This window comes from Platalea leucorodia (genome assembly GCF_965183815.1).
Source record: "Platalea leucorodia genome assembly, chromosome: 14".
In the NCBI taxonomy this organism is placed as follows: Eukaryota; Metazoa; Chordata; class Aves; order Pelecaniformes; family Threskiornithidae; genus Platalea; species Platalea leucorodia.
Genome location: NC_138836.1, coordinates 13,035,195 through 13,050,605, shown reverse-complemented (window position 1 = coordinate 13,050,605; position 15,411 = coordinate 13,035,195). Strand labels below are relative to the sequence as shown.

At 44.1% G+C, this 15,411-nt stretch overlaps 1 protein-coding gene across 1 annotated transcript in view; it reads left to right on the top strand.

Annotated features, from left to right (window-relative positions):
• The window catches only part of DNAH9 (dynein axonemal heavy chain 9), a gene marked incomplete at both ends in the record, with an annotated part of 219,762 nt that overhangs the window by 175,854 nt on the left and 28,497 nt on the right, over window positions 1-15,411 (top strand). The window contains one exon of the mRNA XM_082326558.1: window positions 220-347. Coding sequence (XP_082182684.1) covers window positions 220-347 — 128 coding nt within the window. The remainder of the gene's footprint in view (window positions 1-219; window positions 348-15,411) is intronic.

Genomic DNA, 15,411 nt, shown 5'->3' with positions numbered 1-15,411 from the left:
CTCTGTAATTAAAAGTAGTTTGGAAGAAGGCACTGCTGTTTTCAGTGCTTTGGCAAGGAGTGTGTGAGAGACAAGATAACTATTATAAGAAGTGCAATAGCTCTTCAGTGAGGGTTTTTGATAAGACTGAACTCTGCCTTGCTGCTGCTGTGTGAGCTCAGCTGTGCTGTGTGCCGTTCCAGGTAAAAGTGCTGAACATCACTCTTTTTTTTCTTTTAGGGAAGAAACTTGGTTATACATTTAACAACAGGAATTTCCACAATGTCTCCCTTGGACAAGGTCAAGAGGTAGTTGCTGAACAAGCTCTAGATCTGGCTGCAAAGGAGGGTCACTGGGTCATCCTTCAGGTATGGTGTCTTTGGAAACAGTCCTGTCGCTCTCCCAGGTTACCTTATGCTGTTCACCTTAGCAAGGGCAGTCTATCGTTCTTATCTGGTGGGACATGGGACAAGGTGTCATCTGTGTGTCCAAAGCAGCCACCTTCTAATTGTTTCTTGCTGCTATCTATTGCTTTTATTGGGCATTGTCATTTTTGTTTTCTTGCTCTTTGAGCCTTCTGTAGGGTGTGTAGTTGTAGGGAGTCCTCTGAGGGAAGGTTGTGCTACACTTTCCCATGCTTTTATTTGCTTCATGAATAAATAAAGAGCTTTGTTCTTAAGAGCTGTTAGACTAGTTCTTTTACTAAAACTCAAAACTTACCATGTATTTAAATGAGCAATGAGAACATGCATACCACCGTAGGAAAGGCAGAGGCTATCTGCAGTGGTGCTGATTCCTTTACACATCCCAAAACAGGGGATTCAAACAGGTAAATGTTTGAAGCTTTTATCACAACTCAGCAAAATGTTTCAGAGTCTTTTAGGGTACGAAGGGAGCTCTGTCTTTGTCAAGTGCTCTCTGGAGCCACTTATTCAGTGAGTGCTTGGGTTTGCTAATATGCAGAGTCAGTGATGCCAGCTCTCATTACAGGTCTTGGGAACCCCTCTGGTTTCCTTGATGTGGATTTTATAAATGTTTATTATCACTGAATTGTTTGGATAAAATTAGATTAAGACAAAGCTTTGAGTCCTGATCTGAGCCTACAGGCCTGATTTTGGATTTAAATTAAATGCCATTGACATTTTGATCTTAATTTTTGCTTTTTTTGCAAGCTCCCTCTAAGGTAGACAATGTTGGGCTTTTCAAGAACTTCTAATGCAGATGGCTGCAATAATAGCATCTGCCTTTCAAATGGTGAAGAAGAAAATATGCAGCTTTTTGAGATGTATTCCATTCAGTAATGAAAAGTGGAGGGTTCTTTTTCTACAAAGATAGTTAGATCTTGTAAAGGATCTGTTAGCAATGTCAGCTTCCATGTCTGTTGCTTCAGTGCTAGCAGATGTGTACTGTGGGCCTGAAGTATTTTTATTTCACCCATTCACATCTTCTCTGGTGGTCAGAGCAATCAGTAAGAGGTCTCAGCAAACACTGAAGGTTAAATCAGAAGAGCTGCAGAAATTAGATTTACATGAAAGAGCGATTTTGATGGCTGATCTAACTGGTTTTCCAGCAACACCTGCCAAGTGTGACTATCTCTGGTGGCACAGAGCAGACAGGTTCCTCCGTGAGCTTAGAGAGGAGCTTAATTCAGCTGGCCGCTAGCAGGTTTTGATGCAAACTGCAGTGGTCACAGCAGTGGCCATTAGGACAGGCTACCTGGTGCCGGTGTTGGGTCTTGTGGTTTAACCCGGCAGGCAGCTAAACACCACACAGCTGTTTGCTCACTCCCTGCCCCTCCCAGTGGGATGGGGGAGAGAATTGGGGGGAAAAAAAAGTAAAATTCCTGGGTTGAGATAAAGACAGTTTAATAGGACAGAAAAGGAAGGGAAAATAATGATAATGATGATGATGATAATAATAATAATAATCATAATCATAATGATAAAAGAATATACAAAGTAAGTGATGCACAATTCAATTGCTCACCACCCGCCCACTGATGCTCAGCCAGCTCCCAAGCAGTGGTTGCCACCCCCCGGCCAACTCCCCCCAGTTTATTTACTGAGCATGATGTCATATAGTATGGAAAAGCCTTTTGGCCAGTCTGGGTCAGCTGTGCCCCCTCCCAGCTTCTCACTGGCAGGGCATGAGAAGCTGAAAGTCCTTGACTGGTGTAAGCAAAACTTAGCAACAACTAAAACATCAGTGTGTTCTCAACATTATTCTCATACTAAATCCAAAACACAGCACTATACCAGCTACTAGGAAGAAAATTAACTCTATCGCAGCCAAAACCAGGACAGTATCCTTCCCTTATTCTATACGATCTATGTCATGCCCAGGTCCCACACTTTCCAATACATCCCAATTAATCACCACCAGCTTTCTTGTCTTTTGTTATATATACCCACAGATATCATTCCCTTAGTCTGTGGGCCATCCCTATAAAATGTTCGTTGAGTCCATTTAGTCCGTGACTTTGGTCTCCATCTGTCATAACAGCCCTTCAGGGCAGGAGAAATAGTGTGTGGTGTTGGATTGTTGCATGCTGAAGCCAGTTCTGGTTCCATTATCTCTGCACTTGTCCAGTTCTAGCATCGCTGCACTTTGCTCCATTTCATCAAAGTTCATTCTTCATTAATCTAGGTGATTCTTCCTGTAATAATGTTGATATGGCATATAGCCACCATAGAAGTGATTACATACAGTATTATATAGCAATTAACATCATACAATTCAAATCATTTGCTATTCTCACTCAAAATCAAATCCCCTTGAGGTACGCATTGGACTTTCCCATCCTCCTGTATCACCCACCAAGTGCGCCCAAGGTCCTTGAGCAAAAGCAATCCCATGGATGGGTTTGCCTTTGACCAAGGCAGGAATAACCCAGACTGTCTTCCCCAGCATATTTTATGTGTACTACAAGGACTTTATCCCCTTCTACAGTACATAAATGTTTTGATTGGGCAGGACCAGCTCGACTGGCTGATCCCCTAGTGTTGACTAACCAGGTGGCTTTTGCTAAATGCCTATCCCAATGTTTGTGTCCCGGCACCCATTGCTCTCAGTGTAGTCTTTAACAGTCCATTGTATCGTTCAATTTTCCCGGAGGCTGGTGCATGATAGAGGATGTGATATACCCACTCAATGCCATGCTCTTTGGCTCAGGTGTCTATGAGGTTGTTTCAGAAATGAGTCCCGTTGTCTGACTCAATTCTTTCTGGGGTGCCATGTCACCATAAAACTTGCTTTTCAAGGCCCAGGATAGTGTTCTGGGCAGTGGCATGGGGCACAGGACATGTTTCCAGCTATCCGGTGGTTGCTTCCACCATTGTAAGCACGTAACACTTGCCTTGTTGGGTTCGTGGGAGTATGACATAATCAATCTCCCAGGCCTCCCCATATTTGTATTTCAGCCATCGTCCTCCACACCAGAAAGTCTTGAACTGCTTGGCTCGCTTGATTGCAGCGCATGTTTCGCATTCATGGATAACCTGTGCAATAGTGTCCATGGTCAAGTCCACCCCTCGATCACGAGCCCATCTATATGTTGCATGTATTCCTTGATGGCCTGAGGTGTCATGGACCCACTGAGCTAGAAATAATTCACCCTTATGTTGCCAGTTCAGATCCACCTGAGTCACTCCGCTGTCAGGAGCCTGATCCAGCCGCTTGTTGTTTTGAAGTTCTTCATTGGCCCCACTCTTGGGTATGTGAGCATCTACGTGATGTACTTTTACAGCCAGGTTCTCTACCCAGGCAGCAATATCTTGCCACAATGCAGCAGCCCAGATGGGTTTGCCTCTGTGCTGCCAGTTGTTCTACTTCCATTGCTGTAACCACCCCCACAGGGCATTTGCCACCATCCATGAGTCAGTATAGAGATAAAGTACTGGCCAGTTTTCTTGTTCAGCAATATCTAAAGCCAGCTGGATGGCTTTCACCTCTGCAAAATGACTTGATTCACCTTCTCCTTCAGCAGTTTCTGCGACTTGTTGTATAAGACTCCATACAGCAGCTTTTCACCTCCAGTGGTTTCCCACAAGGCGACAGGACCCATCAGTGAACAGGGCATATTGCTTCTCATTTTCTGGTAGTATATTATCCAGTGGGGCCTCTTCAGCATGCATCACCTCCTCCTCTGGTGATATTCCAAAATCTTTGCCTTCTGGCCAGTCCATGATCACTTCCAAGACTCCTGGGTGACTGGGGTTTCCTATTTGAGCCTGTTGTGTGATCAGTGTGACCCACTTGCTCCATGTAGCATCAGTTGCATGATGTGTACAGGGGATCCTCCCTTTGAACATCCAGCCCTCAGGCTCAATCAGTCATCTGGGATTTTCTCTGGTGCGGTCACAAAACTGATAAAACTTTGTACATGTAAATATTCTGGTTTCATGTTGTGCTTGGTTTGGAATAAAGGAATGTCAGCAAGACTGATTCAACACAGAGATCAGAGCTCTTTCTTCCTTTGTTTTTATAGTCCTAGACCTTTTGAGCAATCCAGGCAGTGAGGGCCCTGCTAGGAGCTGGAGTTGTGCCTTGGTGGCACTTCACTCTTGGGACAGACTTGGAAACATCCAGCAGGTGTTTGAGGCAGGCAGTACCATTTCTCTCCAGTTTCTGCATTTGGTGTATCTGCTAGGCACATGGAGTGACAACAAAGCAATGGAACTTAATTGTCATCCAGACTGGCCAAGCTGCTCAGCTTCAGAACCTGTCTCTGTATCTATCTCATTTTGTGTTCCCACCTCCTTCCAAGGGCTGGAGCTTCATGTAAGATGAGAAAGAGGGAGGGCAGCCTGAGGGGCTAGACATGTGTCCCCTACATTGACAGACAAGACTCCCCTAGTCAAACAAAACTCTTTTGTGGTCAGCAGACATCCACTTGAAATGAAATCACCCTCTGAACTAAATATTTTTTACAAGGTTGGACAAACTATTTCCACAAGGCTGAATTCTCCAGATACTGGTAAAATCAGTATTCAAACTCAACACAGCAGGAGTCAGTGGGTAAGAGTCCCACAAAGGATCTCCTGTCATTTCAGTCATAGGTGGATCATAGCAAATATTTGCCATATGGTAGTTTATTTGGCAAGATCTTTTCTGCAAGGCTTTTGATAAGTACCTTGTAAATGGTTTCAGGAGTGTTTGTAGATCAGTTGCACAGGATCTGGAATGACACAGGCAACCCAATTTACAGAAGTGTCCTAGGATTTGTGGATCATTGAATTAGTAATAAAAGAGAGGACAGAGCAGGTCTCAAGAGGCAGTCAGGGTAATTTTACCCAGGTTAATCAAACCCATTATTTGGAGGCTGTATCCACCCACAGGACAGTTATACTCAGGCTTCCCATTTGCTTTTGAGCAGACAAAAAGCAACCGTTAGGTTCACTTCTGTATTTTGCTATCCACTGAACAACTCCTTAGCTCATGTGGAGTAGAGCTCCCCTTCCATCCACTGAATTTGCTGTCTGATATTAACTCATACACATTTTCCAAGACAAACACTCGATATGATCACCTAGGTGGCTTTTACGCATGCAGTTCATTACTGATCCTTGATTGGAACCAGAAATAATGATAGTCAAGTACTTTCAGCAGTAATGAGTTGGGGAATTAGGTTTGTGGGAATTGGTTATTAAGGGATATTGACACAGTCGGGAAGTCCTTATTGGATTACAGAAGCAGGATCACTGTTGTGTTGGGAAGGGCTGCTGTCCTAGGACCAATCCCTTCTCAATTGTATTGACCAGCTAGTGTTGCCTTCTGACATTGTAGGAGGCAAAATAAAGAAAACAGCATCCATGTCTCCTCTGGGAACTTGAAAGTTTTTCAACTCACTCTGAAAATGGAGATTTTCATGAATGACTAATTTTATAAGAGAGAACAACAGAAAGCCATCCAATCATTCATTCCCATGGAAAGAAAAACACTCTCACAGTGGCAGAGCCTGACCAGTGCAGCTTCCTGCCTCTGTATCATCAGCGTTGTACCTGCCTTGTAGCTTCAGCTCTGCTGAGCTCCTACCCCTTGCATCACCGTACCCACACTGGTACTATTCGATGACACAGATGATGAGAGAATGAAGTCCATGGATAAAATTATTCTCTACAAATACAGATGGTCCAGCTGCAAAATAGGATCCCCCTATGGTAAGAATGCAGTTGTCTGAAGGAGAACTTGTTACTTGAGGTTGCAGAGACAACCCCAGCACAAGCCCAGCAGCTGCTCTTTTCTAAACTGTTGGCATTGAAGAACTGATGCTGATCTTTGAGCTCCACAAAAATCCATTTGATATCAGGTTCAGCCTCTGGGTCTCCTTAGAAACAGTTCATAGGTTTGCAGGGTTTTAAACCAGATTTTTCTGGCCATAATAAGGAGACAGGATTTGGATCTGATACTTACACTTTAGGTGGGTACACCATCTAACCACTTGGCGTTGAGCTTCCAATGTCATCTGTCAAATGTAGTTTGAAGTGTTAGTAGCAACTGGTGGAAAGGGGTCTGCTGTGGAGGTAAGACAACAATGAAACAACATCTTGAAAGACTGGAGAAAGTTTTACATAGATTTAGATTTTTGTATTATCACAAAATCACATTTTTCTCAAGACCCTTTTTGTTGCCAGGCGGATTTGGACCTGCCTTTTAGATAAGCCCTTTTTCTAACTATGTTGTCCACAGTCTGAGGTAGAAGATTTAAGGAAAAGGCTGCACAAATGCTTGTTGGTAGCTGTAATGCAGCTTACAGAGCAGGTCAAATCAAGGCTTATTCTTTTGGTGAGCCTCAGCAGCATGTTTCCCTATAGAACTGATCACAGGGGCTGTGAAGCTGCTACACCATACCTGGTTAACATATTGATTGATCATTACAAGATAGAAGCAGCAGAAAAAGTGGATACTGAAACTGTGAGAGCAGTTTTTAAGTCTGTATTCAGACTGGGTGACAGCAGTCATGTCTGTACCAATGGGCTGGGAGGGCTGAGACATGTGAGGAAACCTGGGGAAGGTGCGTGGCTGTTGGCAGACCCCAGTCCTGAAAGTGTTTAAGTCCCATGACTGGGAGTCAGGTGCACGAAACAGCTCCTACATGACCAATCACCCTGTTCTGCACCAGTCAGTCTTTCTTGTATTTTGGTGCTTTTTCATTTGTATCTTTGAATCCATATTTTTGCCCTCATTAACTTCCACTTCTTAGCAAAATGTTTTTTCTGGGGAGAAAACAGCAATTTTTTTTTTTTTTATGCTGCAAATATCAGTGCAGAGTGTTTGACTGTTCCAGAATGTCTTAAAGAAAAGAAAATAGAAACAGGAAAAAAAAAAAAGGAAGCTACAGAAGCCAGCCCTTGGCATGTAGGTTTCCGGGCAGGCTTAGGTCATATCCAAGGGCTGTTAACAACAGTTCGAATGGTCTTCATTTCCATGAGAAAGAAAGTGAGACAAAGAGAAAAAACAGAAGTTTCTTTTATAGCAGGTTTTGTCAAATATGCAATCCCACTGCTTTGGCACTCTGAAAATCCACAAAATACATCAGAAAAAATGCAAATAGAAACGAATGCACATATTAGTAGTTCTTCCCCCCCGACTCCCCAAAGTTTCTCTCAGGTTAAAAGAAAAAAATTTAATAGTTTTTGTATTCTCATTGATAAGGTTGGGAGAAATGCAGGTTCTTTTAAGTCACAAGCTGTGGGATACTCTGTGGCTCATTAAATCAGAAAACAGATTTCCTTTTCAAGAGTTTTTAAATGCTATATGTTCCTTTTGCTCCGAACAAACAAACTTTCTTCTTTTTTTTCAAGATGTGAGATGAGTTATATTTGACTATTTGGCTGATAGAAAGTAGCTCATTTCACAAAGGCTTGTGGTATCTCATTTGGAAGGGAATAACCAGCTCTGGCAGGGAATGAAAAGCCCTTCCCATCACATGGGCACTTTTCTGAGCGGCGGATGGGCAGAGCACAGCATTGGCATTCTTACAAGGAGCGTCTCTAGCAGTTTAAGTGGAGAAACCTGGAGGTCCTGGGCATTGCACAAAAGGCACATTCAAGCAGGAGGAGATTTGGCAGTTGTGCTGAACATTTATTTTAAAGCCTGTTCTCTCTCTTGGGTTTCTCAGAAATATGTGAGGGGTGCCCAGCAGCTGCAGCAGTGTGACCCCCTGGCAGAAGCATGATCTGTGCAGATCCCAGCTAAATCATAGTCGTGTGATGCCAGCATCTCCGTGCTGCAGCAGCACCTCTTGGGGCTCTCCAGGGTGGATGGCCGTCACCTCTGGGGCCTTCTGTTGGTTCCTCTGTGTTGCCCACAATCCAGCTGTCTCTTTGGGGCTGGACTGATGGAGAAGTTGTCCAAACTAGGACGTTATCCTAGGACAGGATAGCGGGGGAACACAGGATTGTAGGAACTTGGTATTGCACAAAGTTTCACACAGACACCAGGCACCACCTTTCTCTCCATAGCCTTCCATTCACTTGAGGGGCTGCATCCAATTTTAAAGTGGAGATAGAGCTAATTGCCAGTTGGAGGTAGGAAGCAGCTAGGTACCACAGCTAGGAGATGGTCTGAGGGTGCAGCAGGGCTCTGCCCTCTGCAGCTGACACTGGATGGAAGCTTCCTATGATGATCTTTCCACCTTGTGTAAAAACCCCTAGACATAATTGAATATTCTCTCACCTCCTGTTGTGCAGCTGTGTTGAAAGATGAATCCTGGTGCCAGCAGGCCCAGCAGACAGGGCTGTGCCATTCCAGTAACAACATCTTCCCAAGTTGCTCATTGTGATTCCCTGCTCCCTTTCTGGAATATTTTGGCTGGGAGAGTTTCAGTGCCAGCTCTCTTCCAAGGTTGAAAGACGTGCTGTCCTTGAGGGCTGTCTGTTTGAAACACCCACACAAATTAACTTTTCTTGAAAACAAGATTTATTAAAAATAGGAGGAAAATCAGATCAAAGACCATGGTGTGCTCAACTCAGAGGGCCAGATAATCTGTATCCTAGAATATTAAAACTCTGGTAGAAGAAATTGCAAGTCCATTGCAAGTCTTTGTAATGAATCTCTCAAATCAGAGGGTGCCATCTGACTAGCAATTAACAGATTCTTTAGCATCTGTATTTAAAACAGTGCGAAAATATTGGAGCAAAGGAATTAGTCTAAACTCAATAGTACGCAAAGTTTCAGAACAAACTTTGAAGGGCAAAATAAGTAAAGAACTGTAGAAAGAAATGTATCAGCTGTAATAAGGATTTGCTAAAGACGGATCAGGTCTATTTGATGCTTTGCACTGTGAAGGTAACTGAAGTTTTAAAGGAAATACGGCAGCTCTAATTGATGTGGACTGTAGTAGAGGTGCAGAGATGGTGCCACACGGGAATGTATTGGGGAAGCTGCAGAAGTAATGTTGCTAGCAAAACTAGTGAGGAACAGTCATGGGGCCAGTCTTACTTCAGACGTGACCTTGGCTTAAAAAAAATGAGTATGTGTTAATGGCTTTGCACTGACACATTATTAAGAGAGGTGTCGTCAATAAAGAGGACGATCTAAATGTGATACAGGAAGACTGGAGCAGCCTGTAGGTGTGGAGGTGTTGAAAGGGGGTGAAATTTAACAGAAGAGTGCAAGGACGTGCTCAGGACTAAGAGTAAAGAGAAAAAGAGCTGCTTCGGACAGGAGACACTCCTGCAATGAAAACAGCAGGTATGAACTGGAAGTGGAAAGTTCTTTGGCTGTCTGAGCGGTGAAGGTCCAGCACAGCCTCCCCAGAGGTGTGGTAGCAAAGCCCTAAATGTTCTTAAGAGGGTGTTTAATAAATTTGTGGGTGGGGTCTTGGCATGGATGTTATGTCTTATTTCCTGTCTTTCCTGCTGTCCTGATTTTGTAGGTACTTCATATCATAGCGTCTGCTGCTTTAACTGAGTGAAAATAGATAATACAAGTGTGGGAATTGATGGGAGATCATGCAAACATTAGACATGAGAACAGAATAAACCCGATTTATATGATATGCCCATTATAAACTGGGTTCCTGTGAATAGTTGTGGGCACTGAAAGAATGATTAATCTCACCTCCAGCCCTAGGTAGGAAGGGTCTCTGCTGAAGGATCTTCTGTTTTCTCTCCAGGTACACTATAGGAAGCAGAGATAACTAACTGAGTCTATAAATGTTTTGACAGATGAAGCCTGGGGGAAAAAAAAATCTCCTGCCTAGGATACCCATGTGGAGAGCCTGTCTTCTCACACATTCCTGTTTGCCTTGGTAGGGGTCACATCCAACTGCACTGAGGGCAGCTTCAGCATCTCACACACAGCATGGGGAACAAACAGAAGGAATTACAGATCCATGTGCAGTTGTAGGACTACAGTCTCATTGGGATCCCAGAGATGTGCTGGGATAGCTCACGTGACTGAGTGCTGCCATGCACGTAGAGCAGCAGGAATGGCTGGGTCTCTGCCTGGGGATGGGTGAGGAGCCAGCTAGAGCTTATGGGTCAGGATTAGCTGGTAGATCAATCTGGCTGAGGTTGTGGTGGATTTCTGCCACAGATCACCTGATCAGGAAGACAAAGTAGATAAGGCTGTGTTCAGACAACTGAAGGAAGCCTCACTTTCACAGGCCATACTCCTCGTGGTGGGGCTTCAACCACCCTAATATCTGCTGGTGGGGTAACACAGCAGGGCACAGGCAATCCAGAAGGTTTTTGGAGTGCATTGATGACCAAGTCCTGGCACAGGTGATTGAGGAGCTGATGAGGGGAGGTTCTCTGCTGGACCTGATGTGCACAAACAAGGAAAACTGGTTGACGATGTGTAGGTCAGGAGCAGCCTTGGCTGAAGTGACTATGAGATGATGGCTTTTATGATCCTGGAAGGAGGGAACAAAGCAAAAAAGAAGATCAAAAACCTGGATTTCAGGAGAGCAGAGTTTGGTCATTTCAGGGATCTGCTTGGAAGAATCGTGTGGGGTATGGTCCTGGAAATAAGAGGGGTCCAGGAGAGCTCATTGATATTCAGGGATCACCTTCTCTAAGCTCAAGAATGGTTCATCATCAGCATGAAGTCCACCTGGAGGCCATTCACTAGTGGTATACCCCAGGGGTTGGTACTGGGTCCTACACTGTTAAACACCTTTGTTAATGACCTGGATGTTGGGACAGAGTGCTCCTTCCACAAGTTTGCACATAATGTAAAAGTGTCAAAAAGTGATTGAAAGACTAGATGGGTGTCTTGGCATTCAGAGGGACATGGACAGGCTGGAAAATTGGTCTGGTAGGAACTTCATGATATCCAATAAAAAGAAAAGTCAAGTCCTGCACCTGAGGAGGAATAACCACATGCACCAGTATACTCGGGGGACCAACTGCCTGGAAAGCAGCTTTGCAGGAAAAGGACTTGGGAGTCCCAGTGCACAACAAGCTGATCACGAGCCAGCAATGTGACCTTCCAGCAAAGGAGGTCACCAGTGTCCTGGGCTGCATTAGGAAGAGCATTGCTGGCAGGTCAGGGAGGTGGTCCTTCACTCTGCTCAGCTCTGGTGAGATACATCTGGCATGCTGGGTCCAGTGCTGGGGATTGTTCAGCCTCAAGAAGAGACAATTTGTGGATTTTATCAGTCATCAACACTAGATGGTATGGAGTAAAGACTAGACTCTTCTCAGTGGTGCCTAGTGGCAGGACAAGGGGCAATGGGGACAACTTGAAATAGAGGAAATTCCATTTAAATATAAGTACAATTTTTTTTTATTGTGTGGGTTAGAATAAGTTGCCCAGAGAGTTTGTGGAGACTCCATCCTTGGAGATATCCAAAACCCAGCTGAGCATGGTCCTGGGCAACCTACTCTATCTGACCCTGCTTTGAGCAGAGGGTTAGGACTAGATGATCGCCAGAGGTGTCTCCAATCTCAGTGACTCTGTGATCTCTGCTTTCCCACTGCCAATTTAACCATGGATATGGTTTCTCTGAGGCGTGTAGTCTCCCTTGTGTAGGGAGGAGAGAACTTTGCACATCAGAGAGCACTGAGCCATGAGCTAGCATAACCTGTGTCTGCTCAGTTTCCCTCTCTGGGCCTACTTGAAAGCTTTTTGCTAAGACAATGACCACTGCAGTCACCAAATGATGTTTATCAGCCTAATAGCAAAGAAACAGTGAAATTTGTTTGCATGTTTACAGATGCACATCTGAATGAACTGATGCAGGGAAAACTTCAGACAGTAGCTATTCCCAATTTAATTGTAGTCTTCATCCATTAGCCAAAATGTCACTTCCCTCTCTTTGTGATCAAGTTAATTTAATTCTTGAGCATCTTTCCATTTTCATAGGTTGTTGCTTCACTGAGTCAAGTTCATGTACTAAATTGAATAACAGTGAGCTTTTAGAGCAAAACTGTATGAGATTCAGACATTGGCAGAGCCCTTCTTATTGCATCATAAATACAATGGAGCCTTCTTCTGTGCACTTCACAACTAGTCCTAGCTACAAGCAAAAGAGATATGTTGTCCTGTATGAGATATATTGTCCATTCAAGGCACACGTAAGCACTTGGCACTAAGCCTCTGCTTCAGTGAAGAAAAGACTAGTTTTCCTTCCAGCCACAGTATCTTTTCTTTCCTAGATATATATAAAAGGAGAAAGACCCACTCTACCTCCAGTTCTCCTTTGTGATTCTAGGACAAATACTCTGATGGAGAAAGGTATTGGATTTCAGTCAGCTGTTTTCCTTCCGACCTCTTGTCACAACAGCCATTCCCAAGTTTTTCCAATTGCAAATCCACTTACAGACCAGCAAGTAATCCAAATATTGATCTGGAATGGAATTAAGTTTCTGTTGGGCTTTCAATACCTTTGTAACTACTGCAGTCCAGTTTCGTTGTACAACTGCTCTGGAAATCTCTGTCTCAGGATATATTTTGGGTTAAAACACAAATGTAACGGAGTCCTCCTGAAAATAAAGTTTATTTTCCTGCATTTCTTGAGATTAATCAAGCAATTGTCATTTGCTGTGCATTTCACCTGCTCATCACTACCTACCTTTAACTCCTTATATCTTCTGAAGTGAAATTTAATAAGATAAGCTTCAACATTGTCTTTAAAACTTTGGGGAGTTCAGGTCAGTCCAGATTTTCTGTAGTTCATACTCGTTTGCTTTCTGGCCTGGCAAATCCCAGCAGTTTTCCATACGACTAATGGCTGCGTTTGGGCTGAGGTCCAGATCTCAACTCTGGCCGGTGGGGATCAAGCAAAGGATGAAGCACTGGATTGGTTGGAGAAGAAATGAGGACAAATTCGAATGCCTTCCTAAGCCTTAAATTGTGTCAGATTCTGTATAAATACAAGTGGATCCATGTGATGCCTCCGTTGTTGTGTTTGATCAAAAGAAAGAAGAGGCCAGAGAGAGACCCAAGCTAGCAGTTGCCATTGCAGAAATGGTTTCAGTGCACCTCTTCAGAAGAGGCAATATCCTGTCATCATCTCCCCTGAATGCCCTCTCCTGTCTGGCCATGGACTGCTGAGTCCAGCTGACCTTCTGTTTCTCCTGGGTCTACCAGCCTCTCATTAGACCTCATCATGCTCTATTCACTCTTTGCATCCCCATTTACTCTCTTCTTTTATTTGTCTTTGTATCTAAATTTTTCCTTCCTCTCTGCCATCATCCTGAGGCAATGTCTGCTTGTCAGTTAAACAGTGCCAGGAGACATTTGTGGGGCTGGACCTCAGCTGTCTGTCTTTTCTCATTGTCAGCACAGATTCTGCTCCTGGTGTTGGATGAAGAGGTCTAGCTCTCTCCTTGGTGGTTCAGGAGTGAGGAGAGGCCAAGGGTCATTCCCAATAGACATCTCATATATCACCCATCACATTTTGGAGTGTAAAACAGGTGAATAATGTAGAAAGGGGGAATTGTGAACAAATTAGCCCAGGAATAGTCCTAGGCATGTTTCATTTACTATCATCAACATTAAGGCATGCCTGTGCTAAAAGAACATGCAAAATACATTGTACTTCATTCAAAAAATGGTCTTAAAAACAATCAGTCAGATGCTTGCAGATATCCTGGAAGTGCTGGGAAGATTTCAGATCAGCCCTCTTTGGGTTTTGTCTTTTGTTCCCTTTCTCCCCTTGCATTTGCCTTCTGTGTACCTTGACCAGTGAAAGGGTCATAGAACAGACTATTTTTGCTCAACTTCTAGCAGAAAAGGGCTAGGTTCTCCTTTGGAGAAGGGACTGCAGCAGATGGGGGTATATACAAATCCTGAGAGCAGTGAAGTTGCTACAGCACAGCTTTAGTATGGGGCCAGTGGTGGCCCAGCCAAGATCCTGAGTGCTAATAGAGGTGTAAAACCCCCTCTGATGCTTGTACTTGACTCAGCGTTGCCAGTACCTATATTGCTAGACCAGTGCTGCTTTTGTGTCTGTATTGGTGAAATCGCATTGCAAATTGTGAAGGAGACACAACCACAAACAGAGGATAGAAACAGATGCACAGTTTTTACTGCAGCAAAAGGCAGAGTGGTACCATCATGTTCTTAATTGCTTAGTGGCTAAGCTGGTAAGCAAAGAAGCGGCACTGTAGATGACAGAGCTACTTATTTGGCCCAGCCCAAGTAAGATGCTGGGGAACTTCATAGGGGCCAGCAACACAAGAAGAACAGACAGCATGTTCAGAGATGAGACCAAAGGACAACAAATTAATTGCTCTTGCTCTTACGTGCTGTAATCCTCCCCCTGATTGTGTGTGGAGAGGTTCAGTGGGGGTTAAGGGCTTCAGGGAGGGATCAGATAGTGCTGACTCTGCAAGGATCAAACATGTTCTTCCTTGTCAAGTGTGACCATGGAGTGAGGTCTGAAAAAGCCTCAGGGTGCTACTGCTGAAATCCAAGAACTTCACATAGGTGAGAATATGATGGAGCCCTCCCTGCTTGCCAAGTGAGGCACCTTTGGTAAGTTGGCTGCCGTAATTTCTCAGCTAGGGGAAAATACATGCCAGAGACAGGGTAAAACTTCTCTGGTGCTTCCAGAGCTCTGAGATTGCCTCTCTCCACATCGAGCAACAGCAAGCTTGTTGCTCAGAAATAGCTTGGTCTCTTAGATGTATGAGCAGGTGTCAGTGGTAGGGTCTGTGCTTAGCCATTTTGGTCTCTGAGTCCAGTAGTAGTATTCACATGGTCATAGGGTTGGCTGTGCAAGGATGGAACCATTCCTGAGTGCGTGTGGCATTTTCTTATGTGATGAAACCTCACACTACCATTGACAGTAAGCATGGCCAAGGGAAGAGACTCTCTTCAGTGCCCCCTCGCTGTCCTTTTTTATACCCCAACACGGTGCAGTGAGTATTAAAGTGTTGGGCTGTCTCTGGACTGTAAAGCCTAGCTTTCAGATTTACTGTAAAAGCAGTGAATATTTTCTGGGAGCATCTTGCAAGAGAATGAGACTTTGTAAAAACA